General features: G+C 44.0%; 1 protein-coding gene across 2 annotated transcripts in view; it reads left to right on the top strand.

The window, feature by feature from the left end:
• Positions 1-11,549, top strand: part of DRC1 (dynein regulatory complex subunit 1) — a 183,987-nt gene extending 172,438 nt beyond the window's left edge. For both annotated transcript variants that reach the window (XM_088465731.1, XM_088465730.1), the window contains exons 17-18: positions 10,118-10,220; positions 11,351-11,549. In XM_088465731.1, the coding sequence (XP_088321857.1) occupies positions 10,118-10,220; positions 11,351-11,413 (166 nt within the window). In that variant the 3' untranslated portion in view covers positions 11,414-11,549. The remainder of the gene's footprint in view (positions 1-10,117; positions 10,221-11,350) is intronic.
• The last annotated feature ends 6,482 nt before the right edge of the window (positions 11,550-18,031 follow it).

The following is an 18,031-nucleotide window of genomic DNA, read 5'->3' as shown; positions in this document are numbered from 1 at the left end:
AACGATTTGACCAAAGTTTTGAACGATTTGAACGATTGAACGATTTTTGACTGCATTAAAATGAATGGAATCGTCCAAGTCTGACTGCAAACCCATCAGATGTCAGATATCGTTATCTGACAAACGGGAACGCGCATCGTTGATCGTCCATCGTTCAGGCATGTCAGATATGAACGATTTTCCATCAGATATGAACGACTGAACGATTTTTAAATCGTTATCGTCCATATCTGAAGAAAAAATCTGATCGTGTGTATGCACCATAATGGAGCGTACACACGGTCAGATTTGTCAGACTTGTCAGATTTGTCAGATGAACGACTGAACGATTAAACGATTTGAACGATTTGGACGATTTGACCAAACTTTTGAACGATTTGAACGATTTGAACGATTATTGACTGCATTAAAATGAATGGAATCGTCCAAGTCTGACTGCAAACCCATCAGATGTCAGATATCGTTATCTGACAAACGGGAACGCGCGTCGTTGATCGTCCATCGTTCAGGCATGTCAGATATGAACGATTTTCCTTCAGATATGAACGACTGAACGATTTTTAAATCGTTATCGTCCATATCTGAAGAAAAAATCTGATTGTGTGTATGCACCATAATGGAGCGTACACACGGTCAGATTTGTCAGACTTGTCAGATTTGTCAGATGAACGACTGAACGATTAAACGATTTGAACGATTTGGACGATTTGACCAAACTTTTGAACGATTTGACCAAAGTTTTGAACGATTTGAACGATTGAACGATTTTTGACTGCATTAAAATGAATGGAATCGTCCAAGTCTGACTGCAAACCCATCAGATGTCAGATATCGTTATCTGACAAACGGGAACGCGCATCGTTGATCGTCCATCGTTCAGGCATGTCAGATATGAACGATTTTCCATCAGATATGAACGACTGAACGATTTTTAAATCGTTATCGTCCATATCTGAAGAAAAAATCTGATCGTGTGTATGCACCATAATGGAGCGTACACACGGTCAGATTTGTCAGACTTGTCAGATTTGTCAGATGAACGACTGAACGATTAAACGATTTGAACGATTTGGACGATTTGACCAAACTTTTGAACGATTTGACCAAAGTTTTGAACGATTTGAACGATTGAACGATTTTTGACTGCATTAAAATGAATGGAATCGTCCAAGTCTGACTGCAAACCCATCAGATGTCAGATATCGTTATCTGACAAACGGGAACGCGCATCGTTGATCGTCCATCGTTCAGGCATGTCAGATATGAACGATTTTCCATCAGATATGAACGACTGAACGATTTTTAAATCGTTATCGTCCATATCTGAAGAAAAAATCTGATCGTGTGTATGCACCATAATGGAGCGTACACACGGTCAGATTTGTCAGACTTGTCAGATTTGTCAGATGAACGACTGAACGATTAAACGATTTGAACGATTTGGACGATTTGACCAAACTTTTGAACGATTTGACCAAAGTTTTGAACGATTTGAACGATTGAACGATTTTTGACTGCATTAAAATGAATGGAATCGTCCAAGTCTGACTGCAAACCCATCAGATGTCAGATATCGTTATCTGACAAACGGGAACGCGCATCGTTGATCGTCCATCGTTCAGGCATGTCAGATATGAACGATTTTCCTTCAGATATGAACGACTGAACGATTTTTAAATCGTTATCGTCCATATCTGAAGAAAAAATCTGATTGTGTGTATGCACCATAATGGAGCGTACACACGGTCAGATTTGTCAGACTTGTCAGATTTGTCAGATGAACGACTGAACGATTAAACGATTTGAACGATTTGGACGATTTGACCAAACTTTTGAACGATTTGACCAAAGTTTTGAACGATTTGAACGATTGAACGATTTTTGACTGCATTAAAATGAATGGAATCGTCCAAGTCTGACTGCAAACCCATCAGATGTCAGATATCGTTATCTGACAAACGGGAACGCGCATCGTTGATCGTCCATCGTTCAGGCATGTCAGATATGAACGATTTTCCATCAGATATGAACGACTGAACGATTTTTAAATCGTTATCGTCCATATCTGAAGAAAAAATCTGATCGTGTGTATGCACCATAATGGAGCGTACACACGGTCAGATTTGTCAGACTTGTCAGATTTGTCAGATGAACGACTGAACGATTAAACGATTTGAACGATTTGGACGATTTGACCAAACTTTTGAACGATTTGACCAAAGTTTTGAACGATTTGAACGATTGAACGATTTTTGACTGCATTAAAATGAATGGAATCGTCCAAGTCTGACTGCAAACCCATCAGATGTCAGATATCGTTATCTGACAAACGGGAACGCGCATCGTTGATCGTCCATCGTTCAGGCATGTCAGATATGAACGATTTTCCATCAGATATGAACGACTGAACGATTTTTAAATCGTTATCGTCCATATCTGAAGAAAAAATCTGATCGTGTGTATGCACCATAATGGAGCGTACACACGGTCAGATTTGTCAGACTTGTCAGATTTGTCAGATGAACGACTGAACGATTAAACGATTTGAACGATTTGGACGATTTGACCAAACTTTTGAACGATTTGACCAAACTTTTGAACGATTTGAACGATTGAACGATTTTTGACTGCATTAAAATGAATGGAATCGTCCAAGTCTGACTGCAAACCCATCAGATGTCAGATATCGTTATCTGACAAACGGGAACGCGCGTCGTTGATCGTCCATCGTTCAGGCATGTCAGATATGAACGATTTTCCTTCAGATATGAACGACTGAACGATTTTTAAATCGTTATCGTCCATATCTGAAGAAAAAATCTGATTGTGTGTATGCACCATAATGGAGCGTACACACGGTCAGATTTGTCAGACTTGTCAGATTTGTCAGATGAACGACTGAACGATTAAACGATTTGAACGATTTGGACGATTTGACCAAACTTTTGAACGATTTGACCAAAGTTTTGAACGATTTGAACGATTGAACGATTTTTGACTGCATTAAAATGAATGGAATCGTCCAAGTCTGACTGCAAACCCATCAGATGTCAGATATCGTTATCTGACAAACGGGAACGCGCATCGTTGATCGTCCATCGTTCAGGCATGTCAGATATGAACGATTTTCCATCAGATATGAACGACTGAACGATTTTTAAATCGTTATCGTCCATATCTGAAGAAAAAATCTGATCGTGTGTATGCACCATAATGGAGCGTACACACGGTCAGATTTGTCAGACTTGTCAGATTTGTCAGATGAACGACTGAACGATTAAACGATTTGAACGATTTGGACGATTTGACCAAACTTTTGAACGATTTGACCAAAGTTTTGAACGATTTGAACGATTGAACGATTTTTGACTGCATTAAAATGAATGGAATCGTCCAAGTCTGACTGCAAACCCATCAGATGTCAGATATCGTTATCTGACAAACGGGAACGCGCATCGTTGATCGTCCATCGTTCAGGCATGTCAGATATGAACGATTTTCCATCAGATATGAACGACTGAACGATTTTTAAATCGTTATCGTCCATATCTGAAGAAAAAATCTGATCGTGTGTATGCACCATAATGGAGCGTACACACGGTCAGATTTGTCAGACTTGTCAGATTTGTCAGATGAACGACTGAACGATTAAACGATTTGAACGATTTGGACGATTTGACCAAACTTTTGAACGATTTGACCAAAGTTTTGAACGATTTGAACGATTGAACGATTTTTGACTGCATTAAAATGAATGGAATCGTCCAAGTCTGACTGCAAACCCATCAGATGTCAGATATCGTTATCTGACAAACGGGAACGCGCATCGTTGATCGTCCATCGTTCAGGCATGTCAGATATGAACGATTTTCCATCAGATATGAACGACTGAACGATTTTTAAATCGTTATCGTCCATATCTGAAGAAAAAATCTGATCGTGTGTATGCACCATAATGGAGCGTACACACGGTCAGATTTGTCAGACTTGTCAGATTTGTCAGATGAACGACTGAACGATTAAACGATTTGAACGATTTGGACGATTTGACCAAACTTTTGAACGATTTGAACGATTTGAACGATTATTGACTGCATTAAAATGAATGGAATCGTCCAAGTCTGACTGCAAACCCATCAGATGTCAGATATCGTTATCTGACAAACGGGAACGCGCGTCGTTGATCGTCCATCGTTCAGGCATGTCAGATATGAACGATTTTCCTTCAGATATGAACGACTGAACGATTTTTAAATCGTTATCGTCCATATCTGAAGAAAAAATCTGATTGTGTGTATGCACCATAATGGAGCGTACACACGGTCAGATTTGTCAGACTTGTCAGATTTGTCAGATGAACGACTGAACGATTAAACGATTTGAACGATTTGGACGATTTGACCAAACTTTTGAACGATTTGACCAAAGTTTTGAACGATTTGAACGATTGAACGATTTTTGACTGCATTAAAATGAATGGAATCGTCCAAGTCTGACTGCAAACCCATCAGATGTCAGATATCGTTATCTGACAAACGGGAACGCGCATCGTTGATCGTCCATCGTTCAGGCATGTCAGATATGAACGATTTTCCATCAGATATGAACGACTGAACGATTTTTAAATCGTTATCGTCCATATCTGAAGAAAAAATCTGATCGTGTGTATGCACCATAATGGAGCGTACACACGGTCAGATTTGTCAGACTTGTCAGATTTGTCAGATGAACGACTGAACGATTAAACGATTTGAACGATTTGGACGATTTGACCAAACTTTTGAACGATTTGACCAAAGTTTTGAACGATTTGAACGATTGAACGATTTTTGACTGCATTAAAATGAATGGAATCGTCCAAGTCTGACTGCAAACCCATCAGATGTCAGATATCGTTATCTGACAAACGGGAACGCGCATCGTTGATCGTCCATCGTTCAGGCATGTCAGATATGAACGATTTTCCATCAGATATGAACGACTGAACGATTTTTAAATCGTTATCGTCCATATCTGAAGAAAAAATCTGATCGTGTGTATGCACCATAATGGAGCGTACACACGGTCAGATTTGTCAGACTTGTCAGATTTGTCAGATGAACGACTGAACGATTAAACGATTTGAACGATTTGGACGATTTGACCAAACTTTTGAACGATTTGACCAAAGTTTTGAACGATTTGAACGATTGAACGATTTTTGACTGCATTAAAATGAATGGAATCGTCCAAGTCTGACTGCAAACCCATCAGATGTCAGATATCGTTATCTGACAAACGGGAACGCGCATCGTTGATCGTCCATCGTTCAGGCATGTCAGATATGAACGATTTTCCATCAGATATGAACGACTGAACGATTTTTAAATCGTTATCGTCCATATCTGAAGAAAAAATCTGATCGTGTGTATGCACCATAATGGAGCGTACACACGGTCAGATTTGTCAGACTTGTCAGATTTGTCAGATGAACGACTGAACGATTAAACGATTTGAACGATTTGGACGATTTGACCAAACTTTTGAACGATTTGACCAAAGTTTTGAACGATTTGAACGATTGAACGATTTTTGACTGCATTAAAATGAATGGAATCGTCCAAGTCTGACTGCAAACCCATCAGATGTCAGATATCGTTATCTGACAAACGGGAACGCGCATCGTTGATCGTCCATCGTTCAGGCATGTCAGATATGAACGATTTTCCATCAGATATGAACGACTGAACGATTTTTAAATCGTTATCGTCCATATCTGAAGAAAAAATCTGATCGTGTGTATGCACCATAATGGAGCGTACACACGGTCAGATTTGTCAGACTTGTCAGATTTGTCAGATGAACGACTGAACGATTAAACGATTTGAACGATTTGGACGATTTGACCAAACTTTTGAACGATTTGAACGATTTGAACGATTATTGACTGCATTAAAATGAATGGAATCGTCCAAGTCTGACTGCAAACCCATCAGATGTCAGATATCGTTATCTGACAAACGGGAACGCGCGTCGTTGATCGTCCATCGTTCAGGCATGTCAGATATGAACGATTTTCCTTCAGATATGAACGACTGAACGATTTTTAAATCGTTATCGTCCATATCTGAAGAAAAAATCTGATTGTGTGTATGCACCATAATGGAGCGTACACACGGTCAGATTTGTCAGACTTGTCAGATTTGTCAGATGAACGACTGAACGATTAAACGATTTGAACGATTTGGACGATTTGACCAAACTTTTGAACGATTTGACCAAAGTTTTGAACGATTTGAACGATTGAACGATTTTTGACTGCATTAAAATGAATGGAATCGTCCAAGTCTGACTGCAAACCCATCAGATGTCAGATATCGTTATCTGACAAACGGGAACGCGCATCGTTGATCGTCCATCGTTCAGGCATGTCAGATATGAACGATTTTCCATCAGATATGAACGACTGAACGATTTTTAAATCGTTATCGTCCATATCTGAAGAAAAAATCTGATCGTGTGTATGCACCATAATGGAGCGTACACACGGTCAGATTTGTCAGACTTGTCAGATTTGTCAGATGAACGACTGAACGATTAAACGATTTGAACGATTTGGACGATTTGACCAAACTTTTGAACGATTTGACCAAAGTTTTGAACGATTTGAACGATTGAACGATTTTTGACTGCATTAAAATGAATGGAATCGTCCAAGTCTGACTGCAAACCCATCAGATGTCAGATATCGTTATCTGACAAACGGGAACGCGCATCGTTGATCGTCCATCGTTCAGGCATGTCAGATATGAACGATTTTCCATCAGATATGAACGACTGAACGATTTTTAAATCGTTATCGTCCATATCTGAAGAAAAAATCTGATCGTGTGTATGCACCATAATGGAGCGTACACACGGTCAGATTTGTCAGACTTGTCAGATTTGTCAGATGAACGACTGAACGATTAAACGATTTGAACGATTTGGACGATTTGACCAAACTTTTGAACGATTTGACCAAAGTTTTGAACGATTTGAACGATTGAACGATTTTTGACTGCATTAAAATGAATGGAATCGTCCAAGTCTGACTGCAAACCCATCAGATGTCAGATATCGTTATCTGACAAACGGGAACGCGCATCGTTGATCGTCCATCGTTCAGGCATGTCAGATATGAACGATTTTCCATCAGATATGAACGACTGAACGATTTTTAAATCGTTATCGTCCATATCTGAAGAAAAAATCTGATCGTGTGTATGCACCATAATGGAGCGTACACACGGTCAGATTTGTCAGATGAACGACTGAACGATTAAACGATTTGAACGATTTGGACGATTTGACCAAACTTTTGAACGATTTGAACGATTTGAACGATTATTGACTGCATTAAAATGAATGGAATCGTCCAAGTCTGACTGCAAACCCATCAGATGTCAGATATCGTTATCTGACAAACGGGAACGCGCATCGTTGATCGTCCATCGTTCAGGCATGTCAGATATGAACGATTTTCCTTCAGATATGAACGACTGAACGATTTTTAAATCGTTATCGTCCATATCTGAAGAAAAAATCTGATCGTGTGTATGCACCATAAGTCTTTTGTATATAACATTTCAATAAGATTTAACAAAAAAAAAAAAAGTTGCTGAAGTTTAGTTGAAAAAATCGTGAAAAATCCACCTGCCGCAAGCCCCATGCAATGTAAAAAACACTTGGGGCATACTTGGGGGACCCCCCTGAAGTCTAGTTCGCTAGTTTTTAACTTTGTCCTCCAACTTTTTTTTTTTTTTTTTTTGCCCCCAAATTGAATATGATTTTTTTTTGGGTGTTCTTAAGTGTTTTTTTTTTTTTTTGACGGTTTCCCTTTGGGGGACTGTCTGAAGGTTGCAGGGGGGTTCCCGCAACGTTCCACCCCAAAACCCCAATTCTGCACTTTTTTCTGCCTGCTATTCATAGGCAAAACTTTTTTGCCTATTACATTGCATTGAGTTTCCGCCTAGTCAGAAAGTCTTTCAAATTGAATACGGCGATACTTTTCCATCGAGCGAAATGATATCATCGGCGAAACTTTTTCACCGATTCTGACTTTTCGCTCCAATTGAATACGGGCCATAGTGTGTGCCAATATATATATATAGATTCACAATATTCCTATTTAATTCTGTCTGGCTCTTTCATATTATATTTGGCAATTATTACAGACCACTGTTCAACAATGAAACAATGTTGCAATATTCTGTGCTAACATTGTATTTTATTTTGTTGAACTATATAACCTCTTAACCTGCTGAAATGATATGCACTTTATTTCCTATACTAAAAGAACAAAGATATATACTTTAAAATATATCTTATTTGTGTCTAATTATCATATTGTTATATCTTAGGAGACAAAATATACATATATTCCTGGATGATTCTGATTATATATCCAATTATTTTACTACGTAACAAACAAAATAAAATACAATGTTAGCACAGAATATTGCAACATTGTTTCATTGTTGAACAGTGGTCTGAAATAGCTGCCAAATATAATATGAAAGATCCAGACAGAATTAATAGGAAAATTGTGAATCTACATATGTATTGGCACACTAAATCACTAAATCCCTTATTTACAGAACACACAATCTTCGACACAGATTTTATTAAAAAATAAAAATAAATATTTCACCATTCTTTTTGAATAAATTAATTTTATATGTAATTAATAAAACTTATATTTTAATTATATACAACATTTATGTGATTTGTGCACCTTTACATTATACTTTTTTGCTAATTTTTATGTTTCTTAGGCTGATATGACACGTGCCCTCCAGCCGGCCACTGACCAGTTCTGTGTATGTCTCAGTGATGTCACCAGGCCGGGTGATGTGTGCGCTCTGTCACTCCTGTCTTAGGCTGATATGACACGTGCCCTCCAACCGGCCACTGACCAGTTCTGTGTATGTCTCAGTGATGTCTCCCCGGGCCGGGTGATGTGTGCGCTCTGTCACTCCTGTCTTAGGCCGATATGACACGTGCCCTCCAGCCGGCCACTGACCAGTTCTGTGTATGTCTCAGTGATGTCACCAGGCAGGGTGATGTGTGCGCTCTGTCACTCCTGTCTTAGGCCGATATGACACGTGCCCTCCAGCCGGCCACTAACCAGTTCTGTGTATGTCTCAGTGATGTCACCAGGCCGGCTGATGTGTGCGCTCTGTCAGTCCTGTCTTAGGCTGATATGACACGTGCCCTCCAGCCGGCCACTGACCAGTTCTGTGTATGTCTCAGTGATGTCACCAGGCCGGGTGATGTGTGCGCTCTGTCAGTCCTGTCTTAGGCTGATATGACACGTGCCCTCCAGCCGGCCACTGACCAGTTCTGTGTATGTCTCAGTGATGTCACCAGGCCGGGTGATGTGTGCGCTCTGTCAGTCCTGTCTTAGGCTGATATGACACGTGCCCTCCAGCCGGCCACTGACCAGTTCTGTGTATGTCTCAGTGATGTCACCGGGCCGGCTGATGTGTGCGCTCTGTCACTCCTGTCTTAGGCCGATATGACACGTGCCCTCCAGCCGGCCACTGACCAGTTCTGTGTATGTCTCAGTGATGTCACCGGGCCGGCTGATGTGTGCGCTCTGTCACTCCTGTCTTAGGCTGATATGACACGTGCCCTCCAGCCGGCCACTGACCAGTTCTGTGTATGTCTCAGTGATGTCACCGGGCCGGGTGATGTGTGCGCTCTGTCACTCCTGTCTTAGGCCGATATGACACGTGCCCTCCAGCCGGCCACTGACCAGTTCTGTGTATGTCTCAGTGATGTCTCCCCGGGCCGGGTGATGTGTGCGCTCTGTCACTCCTGTCTTAGGCCGATATGACACGTGCCCTCCAGCCAGCCACTGACCAGTTCTGTGTATGTCTCAGTGATGTCACCGGGCCGGCTGATGTGTGCGCTCTGTCACTCCTGTCTTAGGCTGATATGACACGTGCCCTCCAGCCGGCCACTGACCAGTTCTGTGTATGTCTCAGTGATGTCTCCCCGGGCCGGGTGATGTGTGCGCTCTGTCACTCCTGTCTTAGGCTGATATGACACGTGCCCTCCAGCCGGCCACTGACCAGTTTTGTGTATGTTTCAGTGATGTCCTGACCAGTCGCTCCCAGCTGATTACTGAGACCTCAGCGGTGAGACAGCAGAACACGGAGCTGAGGATGTTGTTACACCAGTACCTCAACTCCAGGGTAAGACAATCCTTACATGTGCTGCCAGACTTATAATAATACTAATAAGTGACCATAGGACGGTTCTTACCTCTTATTACAGCGGTGTCACATTTCCAGCCTGACCTCAGCGCCTGCCTTCCCTTGTTCTGACCATTACAGAGAAATCCCTCAGCCGCTGCCGTGTAGCTGCTGTCACATACTCATTACCTGTATGATATTTCCATGTCACTAATCTGTTACAGCTACACGCTTCCTAATGTGCTTCACACCATGAATCAGCAGCTCTGTGACTCTTCCCAGATGTTTTTTTTTATTTTTACATTTTAATCCTTGAAGAGACTTTAGAGAGAATATACACCGGTGGCAGAAAGTCCCAGCAAGAAGGGGGGCAGGAACCACAGTAGAGCCACCGAAGTCAGCCATAACTAGGGACCTAGACGAGAGAACCTTCCACCCCATCATTCTAAAACACCCGCTCATACATTCATTTTGCGGATAGCTGTAGAGGTCTGGATAAATACATGGTACGATCCACGCCTGGTTCAGCCCAGCAAGGAATGTTAGGTCCGCGATTGTCGTGTCTTATAGGCTCCTATAGCTGCTGCTAGGGGTGGTATTGAGGTAATGTTGGGGGGCCCAGAAGAGGGGGCCTGGGGTTTTATACTGCTATACCTTGGACATACTAACCAGTAAGGCCAGCCTTTATGTGATGGAGACGTCCACCTACAAGATTCAGGTGACAGACAAATATCCCTCTCCCCAATTTAATCTGAGAATCCCACGTACCAGAACAACTGGCGCTGGTAACAATTAGTCTCTGGTCCCGGCCCCCTGGAGATGATGGCTCATTGCAATGGGTTTGATCAGTCTGCAGCACTCCCACCAGTCGTCTTGTCATTGGGGAGGGGGTAGGAATACCTGTACATTTATGCTGCAAATAATTACTGACTGGGAATTAATAGAACCCATGTGTTGTGCCTACTTGGGAGTTCTCTCTCTGTGTTCAGTAAACAGTCCCCGCCCACGTGTGTGACATCACTGATTTTAGATGACAAGCAGTGGACTGCAGTCCCATGTTACCATATGGCCTATGATTGTGCATTGCAGCCGATCTTAGTGATAATCACACCCCTGCTGTCTTTTTTTAGATCAACACAGAACTGGAGATTCCCCCCACACACATCCTGCAGGTGAACTTCGTCCAGACCTGACGTTATTACGACACTGAGGAGCAAGATCTGCCATTGGCTGCTGTCATAATCTTGTCTCTAGGTCATTTCATAGGGTGTCCCCCCATTTCACTGCACCTAATTTCCTGTCCAATCCAACCAATAAAAGTGCAGACAAATGGTGGCACGTGTGTTATAGTGTCTGTTGTGTACAGTTTGCTCGACTGGTGACTCTGTAATCGCCCTGTCAGTGTCTCGTGTGCAAAAGGGAGGAGTGGAGGATATACATGGAGGTACCATAGCATGTCTCCTACAGCCCTGGTGTCATTGAGGCAATAGGTCATCGTCCTGTGCTGTCTGAAGGCAGGACAAGCAGACTCCTCATTTCTCAGTTGGGCATTTGGAAATGTGTTTTTGTGTTCTGTTTATACTGTAATTTCTTCTTCAGGGTTCATAGGGATCCACGGGGAGACAATGGGGTGTAGGTGGTGGATAGGAGGACCGGACACCAACAGCAAAGCTTTTCAATCCCCGGATGTTCTGGTCCTCCCCTATACCGGCGCCCACAGCCTGAGACAATCAGTTTGTCTTGGTGTCCGGCAGGAGCTGGATCACCGCTAGAACAGAGGGGATGCTTTAAGCTTTACTTTTATGATTTATTTTATTTTACTAAAGACAGGGCAAGCAGCACCAGGCAGTCCTTTGGACGTCTGTGCTGCTGCTCCATCACAACACTGTGGCACCGCAACTCCAGCCCCAGGCTTGGTACTTATGACAGGGCTCCAGGGGGCATTGCTAACGGGTTCCACGGGGGGGACTCAGACTGCAGCCGGGACTCAGGAGAACAGGTAAGGCGGGCTACCACTTGCGGGAATCCGCAGTTATATGCTGTCTTACCTCCGGTCTCAGGAGACAGACCGGAGGTGCTGTTGTAGACCCCGCTCAATCATGGACTCCACTAGCCCACCAGGGTACATAATATACTGGTGCAGGGCATAACTAGAGGCCAGAGACCCGGTGGTTAAATTCAGCATAGGGGAGGTCAGCCCTCTCTCTGCGGTCCCTCCCCCAGCACAGGGCGCCATTCCACTGCGGAATTGCTGTCCCTGAGCTGCTCCTCCTCTCCTAGCCCACACAAAGACACGCGGAACCCTTTTTCTGCAGCCACAGGTCTCGGGGAACGCTGGGTCCTGTCTCCCTGTATACCTCTCCTAGGAGCCAGGTTATACAGCGCTATTTCCTACCAGCCACTGTGGTCTGTGTAGTTGAATATAGGGCCCATTCCAGTTATATTTTAATATACAGCAGGTAAAATAAGTATTGAACACATCAACATTTTTCTCAGTAAATATATTTGTAATGGGGCTATTGTAATGAAATGTTCACCATGTCAGCAATAACCTATGCAATCCACACATGCAAAGAAATCAAACCATAGATGTCCATAAATTAAGTTATGTGTAATAATGTGAAATGACTCAGGGAAAAAGTATTGAACACATGAAGAAAGGGAGGTGCAAAAATGCATGGAAAGCTAAGACACCAGCTGAAATATATCAGTAATTAGAAAGCAACCCTGGCCCTTGTCAGTGCAAATTAATATAAGCAGGTTCAGTCCCAACTGATGGCCTATAAAAAGGTATCTCATTATCAAGGTGTCACACAAGAAACATCTCATGATGGGTAAAGCAAAGAGCTCTCTCAAGACCTTCACAACCTTATTGTTGCAAAACATACTGATGGCATTGGTTGCAGAAGGATTTCTAAACTTCTGAATGTTCCACTGAGCACTGTTGGGGCCATAATCTGGAAGTGGAAAGAACATCTTTTCACCATAAACCGGCCACGACCAGGTGCTCCTCGCAAGATTTCTGACAGGGGAGTGAAAATAATTATCAGAGGAGTTGAAGAGCCAAGGACCACTTGTGGAGAGCTTCAGAAACACCTGGAATTAGCAGGTACAATTGTTTCAAAGAAAACAATGAGAAATGCACTCAACCGCCATGGCCTGTATGCACGCTTACCATGCAAGCCTCCATTGCTGAAGAAAAAAGCATGTTGAAGCTCGTTTAAAGTTTGCTGCACAACATTTGGACAACCCTGTGAAATACTGGGAGAATATAGTCTGGTCAGATGAGTCCAAAATTGAACTCTTTGGGTGCCATAATACACACCATGTTTGGAGGAGAAATGGCACTGCACATCACCCCAATTCACCATACCAACAGTGAAGTTTGGAGGTGGGAACATCATGGTGTGGGGCTGTTTTTCAGCATACGGTACTGGCATACTTCATTAAGTTGAAGGAAGGATGAATGGAAAAATATACAGAGACTTTCTTGATAAAAATCTCCCATCTACCAGGATGATGAAGATGAAACGAGGGTGGACATTTCAGCAAGACAATGATCCCAAACACACAGCCAAGGACACTCTCAATTGGTTTCAGAGAACGAAAATAAAGCTGCTAGAATGGCTCAGCCAATCATCTGACTTGAATCCAATTGAAAATCTATGGAAAGAACTAAAGATCAGAGTTCATAGAAGAGGCCCACAGAACCTTCAAGATTTGAAGACCGTTTGTGTGGAAGAATGGGCCAAAATCACACCTGAGGAAAGCATGCGACTAGTTTCTCCATACAGGAGGCATCTTGAAGCTGTGATTACCAACAAAGGCTTTTGTACGAAGTATTAAATACATTTTACCCGCTGTATATACTTGCATTGTATGTGACTTGTGCTAGTTCTGCTGCCTGTTTTTCCTTTCATACTGTCAGCTTATACCTTTCCCTTTTCTTCTTCAGGGTCCATAGGACTCCACAGGGGAGACAGTGGGGTGTAGATGGGACCTGGAGGACCGGACACCAACAGTAAAGCTTTTCAATCCCAGGATGCTCCTGTCCTTCCCCCTATACCCCGCCCACAGCAGGGCAACTCAGTTTCGTTGGTGTCCGGCAGGAGCTGGATCACTGTTTTAATAGTGGGCTGCTATTAAGCAACCCAAGCTTACTTTTATGATTTTATTTTTTATTTATCTACAGTGAGCAGCAGCACGAGACAGTCCATGGGATGTCTGCACTGCTGCTCCATCATCCCTCCGCAGCGCCGTGACCAGCCCTTGGCTAGGTACTCTCGGCCGGGCTCTGAGGGGGACCTAGATAGCAGAGGCTCCCTGGACCCCAGACTGCAGCCGGGAACAAGGGGACAAGTAAGGCGGAACCCCGCTCATCGGCCTATTCTCAACCTCAAGTCTCTGAACAAGTTTATCAGGGTGCCCAGATTTCGTATGGAAACCCTCCGCTCTATTATTCTGGCTATGGAGCCTGGGGACTTTATGGTGTCACTGGACATTCATGACAGTTACCTACATGTACCTATAGCGTTTTCTTATCAACAATATCTCCAATTTGCTATACTACAGCAACATTACCAATTTCAAGCTCTACCCTCTGGTCTTTCAACGGCTCCTCGGGTCTTTACCAAGATCATGGCAGTGATGGCGACCTATCTTCGTCGTCAGGGAATTAGACTGCTCCCATAAACACACGGTTGGCTGATCAACTGCAAAAAATCTTCCTTGACACCTTCTCAAAGAATAGTACATCTGTGAGCCCTCCAAACAGCAGACAAAATCTCGGTATTACAGCACCTGGTGCGCAGACTTCTACACAGTCACCGAGTGTCAATTCACTCTGCAATGCAGACCCTTGGATCCATGGTGTCCACCTTCGACATGGTGCAGTTCGCTCAGTTTCACTCCAGACTCCTACAACACCTGATCCTCTCTAGGTGGAACAGGCTGCCTCATCTGCTTAGATCACAGATGATGAGTCTCTCCCCAGAGGTTCGCCTGTCTCTGGCCTGGTGGCTACAGACGTCCCACTTGGACAAGGGATGCCCCTTTTGGATCCCGGACTGGGTAATCCTAACCACGGACGCAAACCTCTGAGTGTGGGGAGCGGTGGCCGTCCAGCACTTCTTTCAGAGCCGCTAGACTCAGGCCGAAGCGGCCTTACCAATCAACATCCTAGAACTCCAAGCCATCTACAGAGCTCTCACTCTGGCTCAGGATGTCCTTCAGAGCAGGCCAGTACAAGTACAGTCTGACAATACCACGGCAGTGGCCTACCTAAATCACCGGGGAGGCACTCGAAGTCGAGCAGTAATGGCAGAAGTGTCCCACATTCGCACATGGACCGAACGCAATCTCCCAGCCGTCTCCGCAGTGTTCATCCCAGGAATCCTCAATTAGGAAGTGGATTCCAAATCCATCACGACATGCTTGCAGGAGAGTGGTCTCTACATCCAGAAGTCTTTCAGCTTCTGGTGGACAGCAGGGGTCTCCCAGATGTGGATCTAATGACCTCAAGACACAACCACAGACTTCCAGTGTATGGAGTCTGGACAAGGGACCCCAAAGTGGCCTTCGTGGACGCATTATCTGTGAAATGGATCTTCCATTTGGCGTACCTCTTTCCTCCAAAATCCCTTCTCCCTCCAGTTCTTTGGAAGTTTAAACAGAAAGGGGGCACAGTCCTGTTGATAGCTCCGGCTTGGCCCAGACACCATTGGTACTGACCTACAAAGTCTCTCCATAGTTGTTCCTCTACAACCTCCTGTTGTCTCAGGGTCCCTGTTACATCCAGACCTGGCCCACCTGTCTTTAACGGCTTGGCTCTTAAGACATCCCTCCTACAGTATGGAGCAAGGGATTTTCTACCTCTGTGGTCCAGACCATGATCAGAGCTCGTAAACCGGCCTCTGCCTGGATTTATTACCGGGTATGGCATACGTATTTCCAGTGGTGTGCCCCTAGAAACTATGAACCTCAGGTTTTTAAGGTTTCTAGAATACTTTCCTTTCTTCAGGCTGGATTGGATCTTGGTCTCCGCCTAGCATCTCTGAAAATGCACGTCTCTGCTCTATCTGGTTTTAGCGCAGACTTGCTCCTCTACCAGATGTTCACAAATTCCTGCAGGGTGTTCTACGTATACAACCTCCCTTTATCCCTCCTGTGGCTCCGTGGGATTTGTCAGTGGTGCTCCACGCACTTCAGGAACGTGCATTTGAACTAGGGATGTGCAGGCTCGGATAGGTTCGAGTTTGCACGTGGAGTTCGGATTTTTCCCTCCAAAAAAACGGAACTCAGAAAGAGGCAAAACGTCATCTTGCACGGACGAACATCATCATTCCTGGACTTTTGTCCAGGAATGATGATGTTCGTCCATGCAAGATGACGTTTTGCCTCTTTCTGAGTTCCGTTTTTTTGGAGGGAAAAATCCGAACTCCACGTGCAAACTCGAACCTATCCGAGCCTGCACATCCCTAATTTGAACCCTTGGAATCAGTGGATGTCAAATGGCTCAATGAGAAGACTCTAGACCAGGGATCCCCAACCTCAAGGCACACTAACAGTCCAGGTTTTAAGGATAGCCATACTTGAGCACATGTGACTTAATTAGTACTTAAGTTATTTTGATTTAACTGCCTGTGCTCAAGCATGGATATCACTAAAACCAGAACTGTTTGTGTGCCTTGAGGACCGAGGTTGGGAATCACTGCTCTAGACTCTTCTAGCTATAGCATCTGCCCGTAGGGTCTCAGAATTAGGGGCGCTTTCCTGTCGCTAACACTTTTTAATCTTTCATCAGGACAGGGCTGTTCTTAGAACGTGCCTCCTTGGATGTGGTCCATGCTCTGCAGATCTAAGGTGGACCGTAATAGTTCCATCAGGAAATCAGCCTCCCTTTTCACCCTATATGGATTCCATAAGAAGGGATCGCCAGCTAACAGACGCTGGCCAGATGGCTTCGCATAACTATCTCACAGGCTTATACGCAGGCTAGCCATCCTGTGCTGGCTACCATATCTGCCCATTCTACTCGCTCTGTGGGTCCCTCGTGGGCAGCCCGCGATGGAGCCTCTGCTGAAAAACTATGCAAGGCGGCCACGTTGTCTTCTATCCACACCTTTCTTAGGTTCTATTCCTTTTGATACCTTTGCCTCTAAGGATGCTTCATTTGGATGCCGGATTTCCTCTCAGCTCAGGAGCGTCCCCGCTCTTGAACAACTGCTTTAGGATATCCCCATTGTCTCCCTGTGGAGCCCTATGGAGCCTGAAGAAGAAAAGGATAGTAATGGTAGACTTAACTTGGTTAACTCTCTTTCTTCGAAGTCCACAGGGCATCAGCCCTGACTCACCTGGCTTCTATGGGTTTCTTCTCTTGGTCACTTGTTCCCTTCTCTGTGTGAGTGATTCTTCCGTGTACCAGTCTTCCTTCTCTCCTATCCTGCTCCCGCCTTGGGCTTGTTGACAAAACTGAATTGCCTCAGGCTATGGGCAGGGTATAGGGGGGAAGGACCGGAGCATCCTGGGATTGAAAAGTTTTGCTGTTGGTGTCCAGTCCTCATATCCACCACCTACACCCCATTGTTTCCCTGTGGACCCTATGGACTTCGAAGAAAGAGAGTCAGCCAAGGGAAGTCTTCCATAACTCTCCTTTTTTGTGCTTTCTGTGTGTGTGTCTGTGTTGCTTTCCTCTAGGTGTTCCGGTGTCTTCCCAGGGAGGTCACGGATAGTGTAATCTGTTACCTACAGTGGGTCTTCGGGTTTTGGCATGTCGGTGGTAGAAAGATTACATTGTGAGCTCCACTGCTTGT

Source organism: Taudactylus pleione, unplaced genomic scaffold (genome assembly GCF_031769625.1).
Source record: "Taudactylus pleione unplaced genomic scaffold, aTauple2 ptg000063l, whole genome shotgun sequence".
Taxonomy (NCBI): domain Eukaryota; kingdom Metazoa; phylum Chordata; class Amphibia; order Anura; family Myobatrachidae; genus Taudactylus; species Taudactylus pleione.
The sequence above is the reverse complement of the archived record's forward strand: the minus strand, read 5'-3'. Positions and strand labels throughout refer to the sequence as shown.